Source organism: Mesoplodon bidens, assembly GCF_964165515.1.
Source record: "Mesoplodon bidens genome assembly, chromosome: 16".
Taxonomy (NCBI): domain Eukaryota; kingdom Metazoa; phylum Chordata; class Mammalia; order Artiodactyla; family Ziphiidae; genus Mesoplodon; species Mesoplodon bidens.
This window is the reverse complement of record NC_138173.1, coordinates 38,602,565-38,629,169: the sequence shown is the minus strand read 5'-3', so window position 1 is coordinate 38,629,169 and position 26,605 is coordinate 38,602,565. Positions and strand designations below refer to the sequence as shown.

Genomic DNA, 26,605 nt, shown 5'->3' with positions numbered 1-26,605 from the left:
TGAAAAGACGATTCACAGAATGAGGGAAAATATTTGCAAATCAATTATCTGATAAAGTTTTATATCCAGATTATATAAAGAACTCTTACAACTCAATGACAAAAAAGAAAAACCACCTAATTTAAAAGTCAGCAAAGGATCATTAACAGACACATCGCCAAAAGACATGCAAATGACCAATAAGCACATGAAAAGGTCATCAACGTCATTAGCCATTAGGAAAATACAAATCAAAACCATGGGATACTTCACAAGCTATAATCAAAGACAGTAAGTGTTGGGGAAGATGTGGAGAAATTGGCTACATTGATGGTGGAAAGCAAAATAGTACAGCCACTTTGGAAAACAGTTTAGCAGCTCCTCAAAAGGTTAATAAACATTGAGGTAACATATAAGCCACTGCTCCATTTCTAGGTACGGACTCAAAAGAAATAAAAACATGTCTACACAAAAACGTGTACACAAATGTTTGTCACAAGATTATTCACAATAGCCCAAAAGTGGAAACAACCCAAATGTCAACTGATAAATTGATAAAATGTAGGTCATCCATACAATATGAATTGGCAACAAAAAGGAGTAAGTACTCATGCATGATACAACATGGATCTTAAAAACATACTAAGTGAAAAAAAAATAGGTCACCAAAGACCACATAATGTATGACTTCATTTGTCAAATGTCCAGATAAGGCAGATCTATAGACAGAAAGTAGATTAGTGGTTGCCTAGGGCTAGGGGATTGGGGAGTGATTGCTAATGAGTGCAGGGCTACTTTTGAAGTGATGGAAATGTTTTGGAAACAGTGGTGATGGTTTCAAGAATATACCAAAGCCACTGTATAACTTTATCTTATTTTCTTAATTGTATACCTTAACTGGGTGAACTGTATGGTAAGTGAATTATATCTCAATAAAGCTAAAAATAAAGAAGAGTAAAGCATGTTATTTCCTCTAAACATTAAGCTGACAGGAGCAAAATCTGTTTAAAGTGGTACTGACTACTCCTTTTTTCTTGATAAACTGTTAGATAATACCATCAAAGCTTTACAGCAATCATTTTAACTAACGTAATTAAATATAATGGTTCGGATGGTGAAGATAATGTTAGCAATATTATCAACCAACTGCCTCAACCTTTCTATTACTGATCAATTAAAAAGACAGGATTATCAAGCCAAGCAATTCTACCTTTGCCAATTTCTGTTTTTGCCAAATACTACATTTAGAGTGGATGCAAAGAGCAATACCGTTAGTTAAATGGCTTAAAATTCTACTTTCTAGAGTTGAAATTTGGTATACTAAGTGTATTGTTGCAAAAAAAATTTTCAGTTACTTCAGATGCCAAATACAAAGTAATTTTTAAGAAATTTACTTTAAGAGAATGCCACTAATAATAACCTTTATAGAAATGACCTTTAAAAAGTTTAAAACAACCAACACCAATATTATGGAGCCTAACGTAACAGCTACTTAATAAATGTTGAATGAATTTAAAATAATTTAGCTTTTAAATTAAAACTTTAAAGTTACTATCAATAAAATAAACAGTTTCATGTATTTTCATCCTAGACTTTACTATTCAATTTATCTTCTAAAATGTATAGCAATCATGTGGATTTGTAGGTAACTGCTACTATACTGTATAAAGCTACAACATGTATTTGAGAACAAGTTAGCACATCCAAGAGAAAGATTACAGCTCAAGTGCATTTTCGAATGTTTCAAAAATCATACAATTCGATACTACCCATTTATAAGAATTTCAGGGACTTCCCAAGTACAGTAGTTAAGACTCTGTGCTTCCACTGCAGGGGGCACAGGTTCGATGCCTGGTTGGGGAACTAAGATCTCACATGCTGCATGCAGTGCGGCCAAAAAAAGAAAAAACTTTCAGTATAAAAGTGACAAAGATATATAAACAAATGACTTTATATAAAACTGGCCATTGAAAAAAATAAAAAAAATTAAAAATAAATAAATAAATAAATAAACTGGCCATTGTATGCACTTGACCCAAAGGCATGAATTCCTGTGTTAAGGTGTATGTATTCAATTTAATATTTTTCCTTGGCATCTACAACTTTTTGCTTCCTTTATGCCAATAGTTATCAATGTGGTTAATGTACTGGGGATCCAGTACAGTCCAAGTAAATTTCATTCAAGAGAACAGCATGAGAAACTGGCACCAAAATCATTTCAGGTTTATATATAAGTAAGATTTATAAAAGCTTTAAAACTTACAGAAAAAATTCTGGAAGAAAACACAGCTTGGACTCTCTTTGCAGGTAAACTCCATGAAAAGGAGGCAATTTCTGTTCACTGCCCTACTCCTAGTGCCTAGAACAATGCCTGGCACGTAGAAGGCACTCACAGCTGTTGAAATGAGGTAAAATACGCATAACATCTCCATTAACCTTAGCAAGGGGTAAAAAATCTTCAAGTCACAATATGCACAGAAGGTAAGTTGTAAAATATTTTTTATTGTAAAAACAGAGTCAATAGAGGTTGACAACATAAATGTTATCTCAGAACATTTCCCCTTGGTTCCTGAATTTGCTAGGTTCCTATGTATGAGCAAGTCTCCATTAGCACTTCTCAGATTTCATGGTCCTTTTTGGATATGTTTATTGATTATATGTAAATATTGCTTAGAAACAAAAGTCCTTATGATATTAAAACAAACAAACAAAAAGCCTGTTGTGCCTTTCTTTCACATTTCCTACAGGGAGATCTATATATCTCAGGTGCTTTCACAATTTAAAAGTAAAGTTAGTGCCTTAACCAAACCAAAGAATCCTCCATCACAAGTTATTAAATCAAACCTCTCATGACATTTGCAATATATCCAGATTTAAAGATTTTAAAACAAAAGAATTTAGAATTTAAAACAAACTTCAGACTGATTTTTCATATCTGAAAGACTACAGTTATTTGCAGCATACAAATGGAGAGAGTAGTGCAAAATGCATCAAGTTTTATATGATAAATATACTTTCAACCTAATGGCTGCCTCAAAAGCAAAGAGTGACAAATTACCTCTTCTTAAAAGCAATCTAGACTGACCCAATAAAGTTCACAATTTAGAAGGATCAATTGCTACTCTATTTCCATAGATTGCAAAATGATTTCAGAAACAGATTAAACATACAACTGTTTTATAAAAATAGAAATATTGTTTGGGACTTTACAAAACTTTATAAAATATAAAACTATATTTGTAAATTCAAGATAGTTTCACACTGAAATAGAAAATACTTCCACAGATATGAAGTCTAGTCAAACTCAACTGGTCTCTCTTGACCATTCTCATACATTATTTCTTCCAAATCTTCAACCTAAGTAGATCTGTGCTCTAGCATGAGATTTTTTTTAAAGAGATTGTTTCATTTCAAGAAGTTGTATAAGATTTTTCATTCTAGAAACAATGTTAAAGCAGATGAATTTATACCTAAAAATATGTCTTACTAAAAGTAGCAATAATGCAATGACAATTTGTATTTGATAAATTTCAAACCAAATTCCCCAGAATGACAATTATAATTTGGTACCTACAAAAAGTAAAAATATACAGTAATCACAACTATTTTATGGAAAAATATTATTCATATAGAATAAAGAACCTCTAAATTTAGTTATTTGTAGCTGTCAAATGAGAAGTATTTTCTAATTACACCCATTTATAACATTCATTTTACACCTCAAAGAGCACCAGTGTATTTTTAAAACAAACTAAAAAGTGAGAAGGTAGGGGCTTATTACATGCCACAGTGCTATTATGATAAGGCACCACCTGGTACATGAAAAAGCCAAACAAAGTATTTCCAAAGCATGTATTTCTGTTACTGGTGTCTTAACCTTTAGATAGGATGGTTAGAAAAAGCTAATAACGTTATTAACTGACCACATCACACTCTTTTCTCCATCATTCTTTGTTTTTAGTTTTTCCATATAACAGAACATATAATAAACAACAGTGTAGTACATATGTTAAATAAACATCTTTTCCCAACCATTCAAGAAAACAGTCTAGAATTAAAACAAGAGTAAGAAACCAAAACTTTATCTGATATATTCGCAACAGTCTATCCCTGTAGAAGAACAGGGAGCTGGGGGAGGTGAGGAGAGAGCGGCAGCAGCAGTTCGGGCTGGGGGATGGTGACAGGACCTATTTTCTATAGAATATGTTGAGGCACATAGGTTATAAGTTTCTCAGGCAAATTCATGGCTAGAGCAAAACTGACAGAAAGCTCAGGATTTTACATTCCCCCCAGAGCTGATTTCTCAGATAGTCACATCTGATTAAATATTTCAAAATATGCCTTTAGTCACTGCTATCATCATCGTCGTCATCGTCAGATACATCATTTAAAGGAGGTTTCAATGACTGACTATAAGAGTCTGATCTAGTAGGCTGGCACGTGGCCATGTCCCCAGCAGAAAGCAGGTCATAGCAGAAGTCACAAATCCTCACAGGCTTAGAGGACTGGCTGGGAAGAAGAAATCTCTTTTCAGAGCAGGGCCCACAGACAACAAAACCACATTTGCGGCAGTGGTGACGACGATTAACAGGTGTGAATTTTGCTTTCTGACAACGCATACATACAGTTGCCTCAGAGTCAGGAACCCAGACAGCAGCATGTTCATTACTGGGTGTCTTCCCACTTTTGGAGAGTAAATCAGTAACACATTTATTTATGTGATTCATCCATTCTGATTTCTCAGTGGCAGTGGCAGCATAAACTGCAAACGATTTAGTTGGTGTCTTGATCAGCCATCCATTCCTCAAGTCTCCCTCATCTTTGATAGAATCAATTGTGACATTTTCCAGGGGAATAATATGTTGTTTGTTATATTTTTTCTTCTGGATGACAATATTGCCATATACAAGAATATCATTAAATAAGAAAAACTGCCTTGCTTTAGGCTTTTTTCTGCACAACTTAGTCAATACTCCTTCTCCAATAAGAACCCGTCCAGGTATAGTTAAGGGTTGGCCAGCTGCTCCAAAACAGTTTTCTACTATATTTATACGTCTAGTATTTGCTTCACTGTTTGCCAAGCGATCCACCATCTTTTGCTAATAGCCTTAAAAAAAAGAGAGAGAGAAATGAGCACACAGAAATTATAAATTCATATAAGTTAAAAAAATTATACAATCTAAATTTAATCTAACAAATCACTACTTCTACCCAAAGGCAAAATTCCCCAATTGTTTCCCTCTAAGATAATCACTAAGTATACCAAAAGAGCTAACATCTCCCAATTTTTATAATCATCAAAAACACTAATTAACCATCTCCATATAGTATCATTAGCAGGTATTTATAAAAGTATAAACTTCTGGGCTTCCCTGGTGGCGCAGTGGTTGAGAGTCCGCCTGCCGATGCAGGGGACATGGGTTCGTGCCCCGGTCCGGGAAGATACCACATGCCGCGGAGCGGCTGGGCCCGTGAGCCATGGCCGCTGAGCCTGCGCGTCCGGAGCCTGTGCTCCGCAACAGGAGAGGCCACAACAGTGAGAGGCCCGCGTACCACAAAAAAAAAAAAAAAAAAAAAAGTATAAACTTCTTACAGACATAAAACAACAAATAATTAGAAAATGAATATAAGCCATCAGCTTCATGAAATTTAATCTCAGAGGGATTCTGAACAAGAGGGCCAAATATTATATAAGAGAAACAACTATGATTTTTCCACTAGGCTCTATTACCATTGAGCTAAAGCCTCAATCCTCTCACCTGGATTACCAGAATGGTTTCCCAATGCACCTCACTGCCTTAGGTCTTGCCCCTTAGATCAGTCTTCAGGCAGTGATCTCTCAAATGCAAATTTGACCACACCATTACTCAAGATTATTCCCCTTAACCTATAAAATGCAGAATCTTTAACATGGCATTTAAGGCCCTTCATTATCTGGTTCTTGCTTATCTTCCCAGACTCATAAGTCACTCTTTACCTCAAATGTTATGTTCTAAGAAAACCCTACCACTTGTAGTCCATTTCAACCATACATATCTTCTCTCATGCTCTTGTATCCTTTACTATTTACTACCCTCAGCTAACTCTTATCATTCTTCAAGACTCAGTTTAGTTTATCATACCTACTCCAAGAAGTCTTCCTTAAACTCTGTTAGACTAAAACACCTTCCTCTGTGCTCTTCATATTCCCTGTACCTTCTGGACTCACTCTTACCGAAGGATTGAAATCTGTCTTCTCCATAGGCTGCAGTGGAACCTAAAAGGCAGAGACCATCTGATATCTATCTTTGAGACGCACATTGTCTGGCATAGTAAAAGTGCTCAAAAAGGTTGACAAGAACATCTTGGCAATGTGCAAAAAACCCACATTAATCTAGTCTTAAACGATTAAAGATTTAATCTCTAGATCCAATATTGACTTCACTCAAGTCCCAGAGTTGTGCCTATTTCAGACCACTACCCTAACAATACCATACTATAACCAAATCATATTAGAAAGGAGAGGAGCATTTAAAGAATAAGAGCATAGTTTAAGTTCCAGTATTCAGCTCACAAACTGATGATACTGTAACCCTTCTTGGCCTCCATTATAAAGGATACAACAATTCTGATTATTCCTGAATTCTGTCTCTCCCCTAATCCTGGGCCCTTATAAAGCCCTCTTGCCTTCCACAAGGGCGGACTCTGCCCTGAAAGTTATTCCCAAAAATTAATATGACAACACATGGCTCCAAAGTGTGATGGCCTCTCTAATTAAGGCAAATCTGCCAGCCAATTAAAAGTCTACTGCCCTATGCACAAGTGCATCACAGAAGAGAAAATTTAAAAAGTAAACATGAAAAGAGGCTCAACCTCATTCATAATTAAATAAATGAATAAAACATTAGGATATGTTTTCATTCATCAGATTAACAAAAATTTTAAAATTTCTTAAGATGCAGTAATACTGAGGATATAGGGAAACAGGTACCCTCATACACTACAGAAAATATGTGTACCCACTGATCCAGGCACTCAAAAGATATGTACAATTATATTCAACGCAGCACTGTCTGTAACAGAAAAAGAGCACTGGAAAAGCTCCAAATGTTCATCAAGAGGAACTGGCTGAACAATTTATGATACACCCTTTATAATATGCTAGATATCTGTTAAGAATGTGATAGATCTAAATACAGTGATATAGGAAAATGCTCAAAATATTGATATCTAGGTGGGGAGAGGTGAACATAATGATCTCATTTGTGTTTCAAATACATACCAAAAATTTCATCAAATCTAAGATGCTATTGATTTTAAGACACAGCCTCATTTTATGTGCTACTGAGAAAGAAAAATGCTGCCAATTAAATCATGGCAAACTCTTGATTATATGACATCCCAATTTTAGAGACATAAAATGTAGTAAAACATGTTCATCTTTAGACTCAATGAAATATGGTATAAGCGCATAATATTAGACGCTAGTAAGTATGTAAAATTAGAAGACTATATACCTTAATATCAAGAGTGGTTATTTATCTCTGGGAAGTACAATTATGGATAACTACTCATACTTTACATGATAGTCAAACATTCAACAAGTGTTTGGTAGGCACTGATCTGGGTACAGGAAAAAATAATAAACCATACAGGCAAGGTCCCTGCTCTTCAAGGTTTACATCCTAGTTGGGGAGGAGGCAAACAGAAGAAAATCGAGACCCAAGAAATAATTAACATTGGAATTTTTTTAAGTGATTTTTTAAAAAATGCACTGGGTTGGGCTTCCCTGGTGGTGCAGTGGTTGAGAGTCCGCCTGCCGATGCAGGGGACACGGGTTCGTGCCCCGGTCCGGGAAGATACCACATGCCGCGGAGCAGCTGGGCCCGTGAGCCATGGCCGCTGGGCCTGCGCGTCCGGAGCCTGTGCTCTGCAACGGGAGAGGCCACAACAGTGAGAGGCCCGCATACCACAAAAAAAAAAATCCACTGGGACTACTCAGACTGGATGGTCAGGGTATCTAAAGTGGTATCATTTCAGCTGATAGGGCAGAACTAGATATGCATACACGAGGGACGAGGATGAGGGAGAATATTCCAGACAAAAGGAATAACTACAAAGGTCCTAAGGCAAGAAAGACGTTGGCACCTGTGGAAAACTGAAAGTATCTATTTATTCCCACCTGAATCAATTACTGATTTTACTCATTATACAGTTATTAATCAGCTCATATGCAATGCAAACAGGTTTCCTGTTATTGCTACTACTGGAATTAATACCACCACAAATTTGTGCAGTGCTTTTCACATTTATTATCTTCTGATTTTAACTGTCTCAAACTGCTGTGAAGTTTTTATCTCCCAAAGAATCATCTAGTAATATTAGCTGAAATGTGAGCTGAAGGAGAAACTAAGGCACAAATAGAGAGATTCAGGCAAAACAGCCTGGAATTAACTCTACTCACTGGGAGCCCAAGCAAGAGCTGAGCACTTCACACGTGTTACTGTATTTCCTACCCAGGGCAACCTTATGATAGATATGCACTATTAGCTCCAGTTTATAGATGAGCAAACTGACATAAAGGAGTTAAGTACCATGCCCAAGGCTGTCACAGAACTGAGCCTCAAAGCTGATTCCTCCATGCTGTTACCAGTGTATTATGGCACACTGATTATTCCTTAAGGCTCCACTGACTCTATATATAAGAACTAAGAAAGCTATTGCTAACCTCTGGACCTTCACCGCAAACCTTAAAAATACTGAAGATAAAAGAATACTAATTTGAGCAAATAACCTGAAAGGATAGGTCATCATGATTTATTTAGCCAGTCTTCTGATAATGTTTCACTGTTCAAATTTTGCAATATATTAAGCCTGAATCCCTGTTCATAAATCTTTCCCCCTGTTTAAGTATGATGCAACAAAAGTGAAGTTTGGGGCATTAACTGGTATTTGGCTGGAGCAAATAGCTTTCAAAGTTTGACAGTGATGCTGATAAGAAATATATTTCAGACTGCAATGTTACAAACAATACACAATTCTATGAATGATGTATTCTAGCATCTTCATTTATTTTAATGATAGTTGAAGCCCACTTGATTGACTTCAGCAATGGATTGTGACCTATATTTGAACATCAGTGAGCACAAAGAACTTAAGGCCTTTGGCCTTAAGCAATCCTTTCCATTATCCCTGCTGTTCCAAAAATGCTTTCAGTATGTATCTGACAAGAAAAAGAAAGGAAGCACTGATTTTGAAACCCCAGGAATACACAAATGCCCCCCCACACACACACACAGGAGAAAGAGATGGTGGGGGCACAACAGGGAGGGGCTGAGAGAAGGGAGATTATCAAAAATGAAATCAAAGTACCACCATTAGCTGGATTACTTCCAGACACCCCAAAGCAAGGCTCTTAATAAACTGGATTTAAGGCATTACCCTTTAGCCCAGGGCCTAAACAGGACCCTTTACCTTCCTCCAAAGTCCAAATCCAAATCTACTACCTGTACAGTGAGGTGCCCCAAGCAGTAAGAACTCTCAAAGACTTCTGTGAGAGTATTAGAATACAAGAACACCGGGGCTAGCCAAGGAGTGAGTCCCTGGCATATCTGCAAGAGAAGCAGCAGAAGACAACTCTAAAATGCGGCCCCACTGGACTTCTGTCTACTTTTCTTAGGAAGGAATATCAGTGAATACAGTAAGAGCTAGGAAGAATGCTTCCCCATCTTCTGGCGGAGATGACTTCTTTAGGATAGATTCCAAGAAGCAAGTCCGCCTGCTGAAAAGGCACTAATGTTTAAAGCTCTTGCTACCTTTTACAAAATTTCCATTCTGAAAGGTAACACCAATTTACCAAGTAGCACAATGACTATATCCATCTCATCCTGTTTCACACAGAATATTTTCCTTTAAAAATTTCAGCAAATAGAGTAGATTTTTTTAATGGTATCTCATTTTATTCGTTTTTTACTTCTCTTTTATTCATTATGTTTATTCATTCAATAACTTTATTGAACACTTTCTAAACGCCAGACATTATCCTTTTCCTCTCAGAGCTCAGAGTATAGTGGAGGAGAAAGACAATAAGTAAGTAAACCCATAGGTGATTCCAAAAGGTGAAGTGCAATGAAGGAAATCAGCAGTGTGCCAAGATATAGGGAAAAACTCATTTACTGAGTAGTTCAAAAAGACTTCACTGAGGTGGTGCTACACACTGGGTCTCAAACGATGAGGAGTCAGCCTTGCAAAGGAACTAATACTATGGACAAAGGTCCTAAAACAGGAAAGAACAGTATTTTCAATTTAACTGAATATTTTACTTCATAGCTACCTCGTGAGACCAGCCACTTTCTAATGTGTTTACTAACTTGTATTTCTACACTCATATATTTAGGTTATTAATCTATATGAGTATATTACACATAAAGTCTATTAACCCATTTATTTCATTGCTTTTCCTAGTATATTAAGCTGTAATTTTGTTTATGGTGTTTGACACAAAGGGAGTTTTATTTCTCAAGTAGTTACACTTACAGTTATTTTCCTTTGTGATTTTTTTCCCCAATGACTGACTCCTAAGCTTCCCTTATCCAGATATCAGATGCACCTATTTATTATTCTCTATGGTTTATGTTTTACATTTAATTCTTTTATCCACCTGAAATTTATTCTGTCATAGGTAAAAACCCTTTTTCCTTTTCATATATTTGCATTCTAAAGGAGCTAACTGCTCCAGAACCACCAAATACTGTGTGACCTCAGATTTCCTCACTTATAAATGGAAATAATAATAGCAGCTATATCGGGGGAGGATTAAATAAGATAGTGCATACAAAATGTTCAACAAGTAGTCAACACGTGGTAGCTATTGTTTACTGGTATTAATAATCTAATCTACTGCTTTATGACACTCTATTATATTAAATTTTTATATAGTATTATAATACTGCTTCTGGGCAGTGTTAACCTGTTTTATAATTCTATTCCATTAACCTGTTTTATAATTCTATTGTCAGTACCATGCACCTGGTAAAACTACACTATTTCCCATTACTTAACCTTTTAAATGTTTTACGTAATCTCTTCTGCTTATTTGGCCAGATGACATCTACTTAGAACACTGGTTCCCAACCTTAGCTGCCTGGAACCACAGGGGAACTCTTAACCTTTAGTATACCATAAAAAAATAGCCATCCCAATTTACTCTCTGAGTCCAAAATACCCTTTTTATTTACTTTTAATATTTTAATCCATTTTATAACTAATTTACAGAAATAAGAATAAATGAATAGTAAAAAACAATAACTTTAAGAACAATCTTTATAAAAATTGAAACATAGCAAATTTCTTATTCTACATTTCTGTTATTGAAGGTATGTAGATACAAAAGTATAGTATCCTTTAAATGCAACTAACTGCTCATAAGTTGTCATGCATGAATCTATAATATTTCCATTTCTGTTTTTAGGAATATTGTTTACTAATTAATTCTGAACTTGAGAAAACTCATCTAGAAAATCATCAACTGAAGGCTCATTGTCTGAGATTTCACTTATAATGTTTCACCATCATTATTAGTTTAAGTGTTGCTGTTTCTTTGCACTCACCCTCTGACTTGTCTAATAGTTCTGAAATGTGTAGCTTTGCTCATTTTTTCTTTGTCATTAGATGAAAAATGAAAAAAAAATCTAAATTCTCAAATATGCTAAATGAAGGCTTAAAATAAAAAGACTAAGGATACCTCCAAACTGCTTTCGTATCTTTTTGAAAGATGATGCAATACTTTGGTTAATGTAATAATAAAACTGAAAAATGGTACAATAGTGATTTATTTTATCACTGCATCATCCTTCCAGGCAATTACATCACTTCTATTTTCTTCTTTTTGGTTAAATAATTCCTAAGATAATAAAATAATAAAATGCTTCAAGATATAGGAAAAACAAGATCACTCACTAAAATCCTATATCTTAGATTTACACAAGTCCAATGAACCCATATGGTAACAACAAGCTATGTTTTTTAATACGTAAATTTCCTTTTTGCTTTGAAAATCTCTAAGAAATAATAAAATTTACAAAATATCAATCACTACAAATAATTAGAACTGCTTAAAATATCAATAGAAACTCAAAATACAAAACTGAGACCAATAGGTTGTGATGATAGATATTAAAGGTTAAGAAATACTGATATCTAGATCCCTCCCCCCAGGATGTTCTGATTTTACTGGTCTGGCCTGGGTACTGGGACACTTTAAAGTTCCTCAGGTAATTCCACTGTGCAGCTAAGGTTTAGAACCATTTCCAATTACAATAAATAAGTGAAAAAAATAGAGACCAAATCCACTGAAAGTTTGGTGAATTCATATTACACTTGTAGTGTTCCTAGCAGGTTGATACTATCTCTTCCCAAGGTTTCAAATCTTGTTTAATGGCCCAGTAATTCTGTACATTTCTTCTCACAAGACTGTTACATTACTTAGATTCTCAAGTATCTCATACATTTTGTTGCTATTTTGAATCTAGTCTCTTTTCCACATTGTATTTTCTAATTCATTACTACTACTGATAAGAAAACTACTAATATATGTTAGTTTCATCCCACATCCAGCCACTTCAGAGAACTCTACACATGCAACAGTTTTCCAACTGATTTCCTGTCTTCTTTTCCAACAAATGGTGTCTGGCAGCCTTTAATTCATAATTTAAAATGTAAGAACCACAGGAAAAGCATACCAAAAACAAAACAAAGAAACCCTCTTAACTTTTATAAAGACAGCTTTATATACCAATTTTAAAAAATTAAACCATCCAAGTTTCAAGTTCTCTCCTTCACAACTGTAGACATGAACTACATTTGCATCGTCCAATTTCCACACTAGTCTTTTGGTAACATCTTGTTTCTAAAGTTAACATGTTCTTCAATGGAGTGTCTACCACCTGTTAAAAATGTAATACTAGAAGAGGCAAAAACTCTTTTTTAAAAGAAGAGTCAGAATGCTATTTACAATTGAGAAGAGAGCCCAACTGTCACAGAATACTATGGCCCAGTTCTTCTTACTGAAAACCAATACTTCTATCTCATCCCTGCAGGTGAGTTTAAAACAAAAAAATCACCTAATTAATTTCTTACACATACCCAAGACATCTGATATCAGTGAGCTTCAGTATTCAACTGTGCATTATAATGGAAAAAACAATAAACTATGAACCAAAAGACCTGGATTCTAATCTCAGCTCTGGCACTAAATAAGAGATTTCATACAAGCTACCTAACTGCTCTACACACACACACACACACCCACACACCCACACACACACCAGCTACCCACCTTGAATAAAATAATCTGCAAAGCCCTTTCTTGTCTTTAAAATAAGAGATTTCATACAAGCTACCTAACTGCTCTACACACACCCCCCCACACACACACACCCTCACACACCAGCTACCCACCTTGAATAAAATAATCTGCAAGGCCCTTTCTTGTCTTTAAAATAAGAGATTTCATACACGCTACGTAACTGCTCTACACACACACACGCACATACACACACACACACACACACCCCAGCTACCACCTTGAATAAAATAATCTGCAAAGCCCTTTCTTGTCTTTAAAATAATGAACTCCAATAGTAGATGGGCCATACTTCTGGTTTACTAAGACTAAAAATTAATTTTTAATCAAACTTTTGACTATGTCTTAATATCAATTGAGATTTTAAAATCTGTGTTATTGCTAAATTAAGACTATAGAAACTGTAAAAGGAAAAGGAGAGACAAACAGGAAAGTGGGGAAAGAAGAGATTTTTTTAAAAAGCAGCAAGAAACTATCAGAGGTACATCCTCCCTGGGCAAATGCGTAGGTATTAGAACAAACTACCCCTCTCTCCTAATGCACCTAAGTCAAATGAACAATTATTCTAAGCACCTACCATATGCAAAGGACAGAGCAGTTTTTATTTTCAAAAGTTCTATAATTTAGTAAGCATAATAATAATCAGGAAATTCTAGGAAATTCTAAAGACTTTCAATAAAATACTAGGAGAATAAAGCAAGAAATACTTGAACATTTAGCAAATTAAATTTGGAATTTAGTAAATTTTGCTGATACTATCAATAAGAAGAGACGGTTTTTCCCTCCCCTTTCCACTAGCATTTCTGCCGCTATGGCAAACCAATTATACAATATGTATTGCAGAAATTAGTAGTGATCAAGGAAACATTCATTTCTTAGATAAGAAAAAAGAAAGGAACAAGCTTTTATATTAATTTTAAACTCATAAAGGTGGATTGATAAGAACTGAAACTTCTAAACTTTGAATCACATTTACAGAGAGCCATAGTAATTTGTTTTAAATCTCCTGTAGGCACTAAATTTGCCTATTACTGAAAAGTAGACTCAAATGCACTATACTACAGGCTTAACCAAGAAAGGAAAAAGAAAAAGCATTTACTCAACACCTACACGTGCTAGGCACGTCCACATTTTTCTATTTCATTTAATAATCTCAATTTTGTTAAAATGGATAATCATATCCATTTTACAAAAAAAGTAAATTGAGTCATGGGCTAGTTAAGGAATTTTCCCAGTCGCACAGCCAGTTTTTGTAAAAAATGCATGTTCTGGAGGGGTGGGATAGGGAGGGTGGGAGGGAAGGAGACGCAAGAGGGAAGAGATATGGGAACATATGTATAACTGATTCACTTTGTTATAAAGCAGAAAATAACACACCATTGTAAAGCAATTATACTCCAATAAAGATGTAAAAAAAAATGCATCTTCTTTCCATTATGCTTTGCTACCTTCAGAAATAAATATTCCAGAAATATTTCACTCATGTGGACCTTATTAGGTATTTGGAGAAAGCCACTGATGACACAAAAATCTTAAAACACATGGTAATAAGTAGAACGTATGCTGAAAATAAATCTTCAAATACTAAAAGGAAGTGAAAAGTAAAGTAATGACTAATTTAGGGTGTCAGTAAACACAGTTTCAAATAGGATAGGCTTGATAGAGAAACTCACCATGGTATACAAATAATGACTAAGCCACTAAGTTGAAGATTTTTAAAAATTAATTTAGAAAACCAGAACAGTCACATTGGGAGTTAAAAAAAGGTCTTTAGAAAGGGAAAGAATATGAACCTCAAGCTTGAAACAAGTCCTCTGTCTTTAGCATTTAAACCATACCACACAAGGCAAGATTAATATTCTTTAACTACAGCTATGCTCAGGTAACTCTCTATTCAACAACCAAAGGTTCCCTGGCCAACTGAATTAATTCCAAAATCCTTAACCTGGTATTCAAAGTCCTTCAGTCAAGCCCCAGCCTGCCCAGTCTATCTTTTCAGTTTTACCTCTTTCTGTATGTTCTCTTTGTTATAGTCAAACCAGACTACTAGCTATTCCCAGGTTATGCTCTGAGCTTCCTCTCCTCTACCTGAGCTCAATATGTCCTTCCCCACTTGCTGTTCTGAAATCTTACAGGTCAGTTCAGTAACCTCATAGGCACGTATTGTTTACCTTAAATCCTCATACCATTTTACCTGTACCATTTATGGCACTTATATTCTATTACGTTGTTTTTTGTTTTGTTTTTGTTTTTTGTTTTTTGGCTGCATTGGGTCTTCGTTGCTGCACATGGGCTTTTTCTAGTTGGAGGCTACCCTTCCTTGTGGTGCACACAGGCTTCTCATTGCAATGGCTTCTCTTGTTGTGGAGCACGGGCTCTAGGCGCATGGGCTTCAGTAGTTGTGGCACACAGGCTTCAGTAGTTGTGGCTCGTGGGCTCTAGAGTGCAGGCTCAGTAGCTGTGGCGCACGGGCTTAGTTGCTCTGCGGCATGTGGGATCTTCCCAGACCAGGGCTCGAACCTGTGTCCCCTGCATTGGCAGGCGGATTCTTAACCACTGTGCCACCAGGGAAGCCCTCTATTATGTTCTATAAAAACTTGTATACCTGCTTATTCCCAACAGATTTGGAGGTTCCTGAAAAAAAGAAGACCATTTCCTACAACTTCATATTCCCAATAGCACCTACAAAATTGCTCGAATATACATGCCATCACTGTGCACTGAGCAGTTAAAAGCAGCAGCAGCTTCTTGACCTAGAGTTTTATGAAAATCAAAGATTTCATTTTTGACATCCATAGTACTAATTTTCACACGAAACAGGAACCACATCCTTCACTAGGCCCACAGATTTTAAATTTACAAGCAAATGTTCTCGTCTATTTAACTATAGTATCTAACTGTGAATTCTAAGTATTGAGCATAGCAGATCCTGTTTTTAAAATCTCAATCTCAAGATAATATATAAAAATGATGTCTTCTCTTGCCGAAAAGCACAGCTGTTTAGTTAGCAAATAAAAAATGATGGTGTATGCGTATTTCCAACATCAACAATATTCAGATAAAAAACTTCATCATTTCAAAAAGCATTTGTACAGGGGCAGCTGTACAGTGCTGACAGCTGTTAAATCATTGTATAATATTTGAAAAACAAAGCTGGTACCCATCACATCCCTAACAAATTTTCTTTAGTATTTTTCAAAGCAGTTACAATCTACTCACTATGTTCAAGACTTTATGCTTTGTGTTAAAGGGAAAACAAAAACGAACCAGACACTGGGAATTAAGACATGTTCCCACAAGGTTTTAACAAAAAGCACAATGAAATAAATACTATAATAAAAACGTTAAAGCGGTAAGGAAGAACGCAGCAGTTGAACACTTGAAACAGGTTCTGAAAAATACACTGAAAACAGGTTGTGAACTTCAAGAGGCAAAAACATGATACATAAAGGCATAAAGCTCTGCAAGTAAAATGTGTTTTTAAAAAGTTGCATGTACAGCTGCAGAAGAGGCTGGAGAAGAGATATTTAGTAGAAAAACAGGGGAGAAAAAAATAAGACGAGATCTTCTTGGTTCTTGAGAGTTCTTTTTGAAGCTCTGGGAAGGAGTGGCCTGATTTGATCTGGATTCTTCTAAGATAACTGTGGAAACGGTGAAAGATTTCAGGAGGGAGAGACTGAAAGGACCCAGCTGAAAAATTATTGCAAAAGGAAAAGGAAAAGGAAAAGTTGATGAGAGTCTGAAGTTTGCAACAGGAAAAGAAAGAATCGGTAATGTTCAGGATTGCCATAAGTAAATTAGATGTGGAAGAGTAAAATTGAAATTAAATCCCTGGGTTTTTAGTCTAAGCAATATGGAAGCTAGTAAAATCAATCATTTTCAATGAATTTCAAGTAGTAAACATTTACTGACTACTTACTCTGTACAAGGATAGAAGTACTCAAAACTAACAATCTTTGTGAAGGAGGACAGCCATATACCCAAGTTTATATACACAAGTATATATAATTCATGTATTATACATTAGGGTGTGTTTCTATAGGAAGGAGGATAATGGAAGTAACTGATAAGGAAGGAAACACAAAACAAAACAAGAAAGTGTTTGGTACTCATATAGTATGCTCTGAACTGAGGAATATGATTACCTCAATCTGTGCACTCAAAATCTAAAGGAGCAAAGGAGAAACAAACCAAAAACATAATTTTTTTAAACTAGAAAAATAAAAAGAGTGATGAAACCTTAGACCAAAGAGTGTAGTTAGGAGGTTAATTTTGACCAGAGGGAATATTCAGGAACAACTCTTAAATGTCTAGAAATTCAAGCTAGGCCTTAGAGCAAAAGTAGTAGGTCAAACTATTTAGGGGGGAGGGAGAGAGATAGGAGATGATGGTGTACAAATACAGTATATTCCCCAGAGAGGAAATAATTGAGTCCAGGCTGAAGGAGGTAGGGCCTGGAGAATATATAATGGTAAACTAGAAACCTGGCAAGATAGGGAAGAGCCAAAATGCAGAGGAAAGTAAGCATCACACTGAACAGTTTAGACTTTATTGTATAGGCAATGGGAAGACCAAGGAAAATAGGAAATAGGAAAATATTAATAAGTACACAGAAGCAGAACACAGGATGAACTGGAGAGACTACCAAAGAAGCAAAACTGAAGGCAAAAAAAGCAGGAGCGTATTACAGTAGTCTCTAAGTGAGAGGTAACAAAAGCCTAAGCCACAAATTTGACAGCAGAAATAAAAAGGGGAAGATGGAAGTAAGAGAGATTACTGAGGTAAGGCAGAAAGGATTTAGGAACCAACTGAATGGGTTTGAAAGTGAGTATAAGACGACTTCAAAGGTTTAAGCATCATCCATTGGGTAGATCAGATACTAGTTTTGTTTCACGAGGGGAAGAAATCAGTCTGGGACATGCTTATCTTGAAGTACCTTCAAGGTATCCACAAGACAAACATCTGTCAGACAAACAGAAACCCCAAGATGAGCAGGGAGCTCCAGGACAGAAAGAGATTTCGGAGTTATCTCTGAAGAGATGGTCATTGATGCTGTGGAAGAGAGGAGAGGGCAAAGGACTAAACTTCGGGGAACGCCTAGTTTAGGAAGCAGGAGAAGAGAAAAGGGGAGACAAGGAAGCACAGAGCACGTCTCACAAGTCTCAGAGACTAAGTGACCTCATTGTGCCAAAAGGTCACAATAAGCAGTGAAACGTGGGGGGAAAATCGAGGACTGAAGGTAATGTACAGTAATATTTCTGAAAGCACTGCCCTTTGACCCTGGAATTTTTAATCACAGCAATTTATCCTGAGAAACAAACTCTTGGGGTTGCGGGGAGGGGAGGCTGTACTGTGAAGTTTTCCCTCTGGCATCAACTCTAATAGTGACAAACAGAACTTAAATTTCTAGCCCTAGAGGGGAATGGCTAAATATAACATTTTTAAAAAGCCAAATACCATACAAGAAAACATTTTACCACGTAAAAATTTTAAACTTCAACACTAAGAGGAAAAAAGCCTTAAAGTTAAAGAAAAATAGTTGCACAATATGACAAAGGGTCAACATTTTTAATATATAAAGGGCTCCTGTAAATCAATGAGATAAAAGGAAAATATCCCAAAAGAAAAATGGGTAAGATACAAATGTCAATTTCCAAAGGAACAAATGAAAATGACCAGTAAATGGAAAAATGTTGGCTCTCAGTGCTAATCAAAGAAATAAAATTTAAATGATGTATTATTCACCTCTCTAAGATGTGGAAAAAATAAGTGCTCATATTCTTGAAAGTATACATTGGAATAACTTTTCTACATGCCATTTTTGGCAATATAATCACTTTAAAAAGTTTACACAACAATTCTACTTCCAAGAATATATGCAAAAAATAATTAGACCGGTGTACAAAGTTGTTCACACGAAGACGTTCACTGTAGCTTTGTCTATAATGTTGAAAAGTCAAAATCAATCTAAATGTTCAACAACAGGACATTAGTGAAGCAAGTTAGGGCATATCCACCTAATGGATTTTTAGATAGCTTTTTGGAGAACACAGATAATATTTAATGTGGAAAATTGTTAAATAAGGCAATTTATTAAATAAAAGCTTTTAAACAGCACGTGCAATATAAAAATTTTTTTTTTAAAGTCTGGAAAGACACCCACCAAAAATTTAGTACTGGTTATCTCTAAGTACTACGGTGAAATATTTTGATATTGCCTAATTATTTAATATTGAACACATATTCTCTCATAGACAAAGAAAAACGTTTTTAAATTAACAAAATGCAAAGAATGTTTAGAAAAATATAATAAACACAAAGTTACAGGTATAATTAATAAAAATATAACCAAAGAATACAAAAATCTTTTTTATTTTTTTCCCCAACCACTGTTTAAATGAAACAAGTATAAAGAATTAAGGATAGTTCCGCTTATGGAAATGGAAAGGAAAAAGGGATTAAAAATGTTGATGCAAAAAAGAAAACAGAAATTCATATCATAAAATCCATAGAAGGAAGCAAGGTCATCTGTTAAGAGTCAAGCATTTCAAGATTGGGGTTAGCAACCTAAGAGTGAAAAGGCAATAGAGAAAATGAGTCAACTTTGGGATGAGAAAGGATTAGAAAGGAACTAGTACACAGGCAGCTGGAAAACAAATATTTAACAGTCACCACAGATGTGACTTTTTTTCAGGAGTGCTAGGCAGGGACAAAAGTAGAAAAAGTAAAAGGTGATATTTACAAGTTGAGAACTGACCAGTTATATACAGCAAAGGTCGAGGAGAGGAGGACTATGTAGTACTAGTGGCTTCACAGTATATGAACTGTAGAGTTCAGGACCGGAAAAAAACGAGAAAACTAACAGCGTGGGAGGGACTGCAGGTGACGATGAGAACAAAAAGCTGATTCATCAGGTATGATGGAAAACAGGCCCTTGAATCACCTCTGGTCACAGATAAAGCCCTGAGGTCTAAATGATGATTAGGTTAAATAACACAGGCATCCATGTAGGTTGTTAATGTAGAGTGGAGACGGTGGCCACCAGACTTAGTGAACTGTAGTTCCAAAGGTGGCCTTTCTGGTCTGAAATGAAGGTAACTGTTACTTTAACTTCTGTGCACGTCACTTTCCTCTAATGTAAATTCATTCTTTCTAACCTGACAGGAATTTGGCTGGCACTTAACCTCTCTCTGCACTTTATTCAACAACAAAATGAAGAGAACAAGGAGATGGGAAGTTGAATTAAATTAATGGTTCTCAACCCTGACTGCACATTAAAACAAACAAACAAACAAAAAACTGGCAAAGCTACCTATGCTTTGACTCCAAACGCAGTAACTGTGATTGATTTTGTTCAAGGGTGGGGTTCAGAAGCTCCTCAAGGAATTCTAATGTGCACCAAAGTTGAGAACTGAAGTACGTATTTCTAAAGGTTGCTTCCCTTTTAAAATTCTATAATTCACTGCCACTCTGCTCATTTGCTAATTAACTTACTTAATATCCTGCACCACGCACTTCCACAAACATCGTAGTAAATCTTCACAACACTGTTAGCAAATACTTCTGTGTCCATTTCACAAGTGAGTCCAGTGAAGCTTAAAGAAGTGAAGTGACTTGTTCAAGAGTCACAAGCTAGAATGGAGCAGACCTAGAATTCAGGTTTGGTTTGCTTTGGTTCCAATCCACCCTACATACAACTTGCTTTCTCTAGCACTCACAGCAACTACTTGAATGCCTTCTGTATTCTCTTCCCAGGACCTCCCAAACTGAGCACACAGTTTGTGGTTTATGGAGTGATTGGAGAGAAAGTTATGAGGGCAGGGAATTAACCCCAAATTCTACAGTAATTTCATTACAGAACGCCACCTAGTTTAAGTTTTGCAACTTAAAACAGCACTGTGAGAGTATATCTACAAAGTCTATTTTATTAAGCCAGCATACACCTTGCTATATTAAGCATGCAGCTGGTGGTACAAAGCTGGTTCTCAAAGATAAACTTATCAATAGAAAAGCAATTGTTATATGTTTTCCAATAAGCAAGGCATTCTAAAACAAAATTCTAAGACAATTCTAGCAAAACAGTAATTGGTAGAGAAATGAGAGTTGCTCTATCAAAGAGCTTAAATGTATAAATATGACCTTCAAAATTTTCAGGCATTAACTCTATTTCCATTCAGTGCAAATACTAAATACAGTTGCACTTTAAAAGTATGATTATTATCCTTTTGTTGACCCACAGCTGCTGCTTTTTTGTTGATTATACTTCAGTCCATTATCTACTTGGAAATTTCATAACATTCAAGTTCTGTATCCCCAGTCCAAAATTAATTGAGTTACCAAGGTAAATCCCCCCCTCCCAAAAACAATTAGAGAAGATTTAACTACTTATGCCCATGGAAAGTACAATGTAACAAGAAATTCATGAAGTATATTTACAAGAAACATATGTGTATTCATCCCTTCAAACCTTTCCCGAACATCTGCTATATTCTTGGGACGCTGGGGATGAAGAGGCAAGTTAGACCTCATGTAATGCCTGCTGTCAAGGAGGTGCCATGACAGATAAATGTTATATTTACTGAGATGCAATGGGATAGATAAGTGAATTATTCTTGGGGAGAAAGGGGGGGTAGGATAAGGAGAACAGGGCAAAAAAGCTTCAAAGAGTATATGCTCAAGTGAGTAGTTTTAAGAGGAAAAATTTCCTTGTAAATCAGGAAATTTCCTAGGAAATATATATGCTGAGGAACTAAACTAAAATCAGACAGAGCAGCTAAGACAGAGGAACCAAGGTGGACACAGACTGCACCACAGGAATGAGTTATGTATCCTGCAAAGTTATGCTATTAAAAAAAAAAAATGAGAAGGCTTCAGTCATAAGACCTCAGTTAAATACCAGCTTGGCTGCTAGATTTGTGTAGTTAGTTAAATCACCTCATTCTCGGTAACTCTTACATCCAGAAAAATAAATATGTATAATGGCAATTACCTGACAATGAAGCAAAAAAAAAAAAAACCCTAAGAAAATTAGCAATCAAATCTGAGCAGAAGCTATATTTTTACCTATAGTTCAAGAAGAGAAATTCTCCAAGACATGTTGAAGGGTTTATCTTATTTGTGGTTAAGAGTGCTTTCAGTACAATTAACAGAATTTGGAAGCTCAGATGCCTTTATTAAAACTAGTAATTTACATTCATTTACTAGGGTGATTCAAGCTGAATCTTTTTTGATGCCTTCCTTGGTCAGTACACCAGTTTTATTTTTTGAGGCGATTACATGTGCTTTCCAAATAAGTAACTTAATACCATTCACCTCCAACGCCGTGAGGACCCGAAACGATTTAAAATAGAAGTCTTCGTTAATACTGAATTAACCTCAGGACCCCATGAGCTACCAGAGTACAGAAAAATGTAAATGCTCAAAACAAGGTAGGCATGCACCTTTAAGGAACTTTTAGTGAAGGAAAAAACTTCGCAATGTCAAGATCACTTCACCTTTTTCCTAAGAGAACAACACATGCCTTTAAGTCTCTCAGTGAACGTTCGTGTCTGTCTTTACTGAATTTTTTCAGTAACGTACTAAAACACAACAAAGAAGGTATTTATCAGCTTACATACTTTGTGAGTCTATGAATTACAGAGAAGGGCTTGGTTATCTGTAACCTTAATACCACCCATTATTCCCACCGCACACTCACAAGTTACTGTTACAATGTACTAAGAGCGCGCAGGGGTATTCAAGACACATGAACAGCAAGCTCTCGGCCTTCAATAAAAATTTTTAAAGGAAAAGTAAATTCGTCAAAAGAAGATACGACTTTAAAAGACTCCAAATAAGTAAGGCTTTAGAGCCAGCGCTTCTATCAGAGCAAATTCTGCGGTGCCATTTTTGCCCGAAATCACATAAAAATGTTCAAGTTACAACATCCCTGATGCCCAGACCCTGCAAACTTTTTGGATAGAAAGATGTTGGCACCCTAAAACGCCGGTGGCCACGACTGGACCCCAGTCCTCACGCCTCACTTCTCGCCCGACCTCGGGGCCCCCTTCGCGCGTCTGCCCGGACCCCTCCCCGCGGCCCCGCGGACTGGACGAGCACCGGCGCGGCCCTGCGGGCTGCCCTCAAGCCCGGCGGGCGGGCGCGGCTCCCCCAGCGCGAGGGGAGGGGAGCGGCCCGGGAGCGCCCCGTTTCTCACAGACCCCAACATGGCGTCGGTCGCCGCCGCCCGAGACGACAACACCTCCCCGCGCCGCCGACGGCCCGGGGACTGCGGTGGGAAGCGCCCAGAAAGTTTCGCTTCTCCTCTCCCGGCCCGCCAGGGGCCGCCGGACAACCAACCCCGGCTTCACCTACCCGGCAGGGCGCAGAAGGCGGCTGCAGAGAAGGTCCAACTCCTCCTCGTCCCGGGCGCCGGGCGCAGACTCTGCTCGCTCCTCCGCCCTAGCCTCCCAGGGTGTGCAGCCAGCGGCCCCGCGCAGCCGGCGCGATCCGGACTCAGGTGACCCTCCCGCCCCTCCAGACGAAACCCACAACGGCCGCCGGGGCTGGCCTCTCCCCTGCGCGCGCACGGGCGCGCCGCCACCCACACGCCAGGCGCGAGCGCGGGCACGAGCACACCGACACCGCTCGCTCTCCGCCCTTTCTTGCCTGTTCCCTCCCCCCGCCCGGGCGGCCCCGCGCGACGTGCTCGAGGGGGCGGGGCCACCTCGGAGGCCACACCCACCTGGGCAGCCGGGGCGTGGGGTTGGTTCCTCCGCGCCGAGTGGGGTCGTGGGTCCTGGAGCTGATTGAGTGCACGTGGGATGTCTTACCGCGCGGGCAAGCCCTTAGAAAGGATTGTTCGTCTCACCAAGAAGATCTTAGCGAAGCTGGAAGAATGGAAGGAAAGCTGGGCCCCCTCTCCCCCCACCACCGAACGGGCCTCCGCGGGGAATTCAAGAACTTCCCGCAGCCGGGAAATAAAAGCTTTGGATTTAAAGCGTCGGGGCAGACATTTGTTTGCTACTCCCACTTAGCACGGCGTTCCTTCCCCGTCACATCTTCCACTTGCTTTCCCTAAAAACCCTACCACTTGAAACAGGGAACTGCGGCTGCAACACATACCCCACGTACTCTGCACAGCCTTTTAAGTGATGCCTTTAGTCCCGGACTTAGAACCCCGGTCTTTCCAAAACTTTTCTCTGACGCCGCAAGCCTCATCTACCTACTTCACACACCTGGAAACAGTAATGATAGTATATAAGGTTAAACCCGCCCTTCTTCATTTATACCACAGCTAAGCGCGCTGGTGGGTACGTGGAGAGATATTAAAGATGCCTAAAGTAGACAAGGAATGGTGGGGGGAGGGGACAGCATATTCACTTCAAGCAAAAAGTGTATAGGCAGAAATTAGATTTGAGTAAATTTTCTTTCCCATTGATCTATTATTTCAAGGTTTTGAAATATTACCTTTTTTTTTTTTTTTTTTTTACCTCTGATTGTTCTTGAATTAGAGCCGCCAGCACCCACCTAGGGAACATAAGCAGGCCTTCGTTCCAACCAACTTTCTTTTGGTCTGGGATTCTACCCCCACCAGGTCTGCAGCCTCCCATCTTCCACTGGTCAACATCTCAGAAACAAACAAATATTTTTTAGAAATTAGTAACTAGAACAAAACTGGCAAGGATGATATTTTTTTAAATAGGAAAACAAAATCACTGTCACGGAAATCTTTACATGTGTTGGCTATAGTTGTCTCTGTAGACAAGTACAGATGTTCCCAGGACTCTCATCTCAATCGTCTCCCAACTTCATTTAGCCTCATCCACCTCTCCGTACAGAACAGCAACTGTCAGTGGAAAAAAGGATGATCATCTCCAAAATCCCTTTAAAGTGTGAGATTAGGAATTGCTATGTCTGACTGGTTGTCAAAGGTCTAGTCTGGAGCAATAGTCACCAAACATTTTTCATCACTCACCTACCAGTAAAAATGTTTGGCCTCTCCCACCTCCCAGTATACGTATTTAGCTTATCCTAAAAGGCATGGACTTAGAAGCCAAAATGACTACTCAAATTTTGGCTTTGCTGCCAGCTACCTGTGTCCTTGGCCACATCCAAATTTTGCCTTAGTTTCTTCATTTGTAAAATGAGGATAATTAAAGTATCTACCCCATAGTGTCATTATGAAGATTAAATGAGTTAATATTTGTAAAGCGTAGTGCCTGGTAGATGGTAAGGGCTATATAAGTGTTAAATAAATATATATATATATATAATTAATTATGTATAAAATAATAGATATATCATATGTGTGCATATATGTATATACACACATGTCTATTATAATGTTGATGTAAAACAAATAGACTGCCAGTTATTTCTCCAGTAAAAATAATTGCAGTTCAGGGTATGCTACCATGGCAAGGCACCTGCAAGTCTCCCCCCACACACACACCCCCAGTAAGGAGAGGAGAACTCTTTTAATGAGGGGAAAAGGAACTTCGGAGGGCTAGAGTAAACAAAGAGTCCATTGGAGGAATTGAGAGTTCCAAGCACAGTGGCTTTTCATTGGTAGAGTTGTGACAACCTCTCATTGGCTGAGCTCTTGCCAGGCAAGAAGAGGAATTCTTTCTGCCTTTTGGTCTCTGCTACTGTCACAGGGCTTAAGAGCTCCCTCTTCTGGTCTCCTGACTCTATATTAATTGAGATTTCTGTTTATTAATTTTTATGATACGCCTAATATGTTAGGTACGTTAAAAACATATTCACAAAATATCAGAAATAATGATTTAAAACATACATGTGTATGTGTGTGTCTGTATGTTTTCTTTCTGTTCTCTGCATATTCTGTACCCTCCTTGGTCTGTGTGCACCCCAATTTGGAGCCTATTGACAAATACAGTACTGACAAATACAGTAGCCATTAGCCACATGTAGTTACATAAATTAAAATGTTAGTTCCTCAGTCATACCAACCACATTTCAAGTTCTTAAAGGTCACATGACTAATGAACAGGTCAGATATAAAATATTTCCATCACTGCAGAAAGTTCTACTGCATCACACTGACAAAGCTGAAAAAAACAAGGGACTCAGGCAGTAGGATCAACTCCTGACTCAAACCTGTAACTGTGGTACCATGTTCAAATCAAGGGATAAGATCTCTCTCTGAGCCTCACCTCTCTACAAAGTGAAAATAAAAATAGGAACTACCTCATGGATTGCTGAACAGAGGAAATGAGATAAGGTGTGTAAAGTCTTTGGCAGAGTGCCTAAAACATAGAGGAACTTGAAAATGTTAGTAAA

The 26,605-nt window shown here is 37.5% G+C and overlaps 1 protein-coding gene across 2 annotated transcripts; it reads right to left on the bottom strand.

The window, feature by feature from the left end:
• Positions 1 to 2,461: 2,461 nt before the first annotated feature.
• Positions 2,462 to 24,914, bottom strand: PLEKHF2 (pleckstrin homology and FYVE domain containing 2). 2 transcript variants are annotated; one of them, XM_081258238.1, is made up of 2 exons: positions 24,830 to 24,914; positions 2,462 to 5,086 (listed from the first exon to the last, which is right to left on the bottom strand). In XM_081258238.1, exon 2 carries the CDS (start codon positions 5,070 to 5,072, stop codon positions 4,323 to 4,325), a length of 750 nt encoding a protein of 249 aa, XP_081114364.1. In that variant the 5' UTR covers positions 5,073 to 5,086; positions 24,830 to 24,914; the 3' UTR covers positions 2,462 to 4,322. The 2 variants fall into 2 exon arrangements, with proteins under 2 accessions (XP_081114364.1, XP_081114363.1); XM_081258237.1 differs by lacking the exon at positions 24,830 to 24,914 and adding an exon at positions 23,675 to 23,893.
• Between the last annotated feature and the right edge of the window lie 1,691 nt (positions 24,915 to 26,605).

Coding starts and splice junctions, on each gene's coding strand:
- PLEKHF2 (XM_081258238.1), bottom strand. CDS start 5,072: ATGGTGGATCGCTTGGCAAACAGTGAAGCAAATACTAGACGTATAAAT.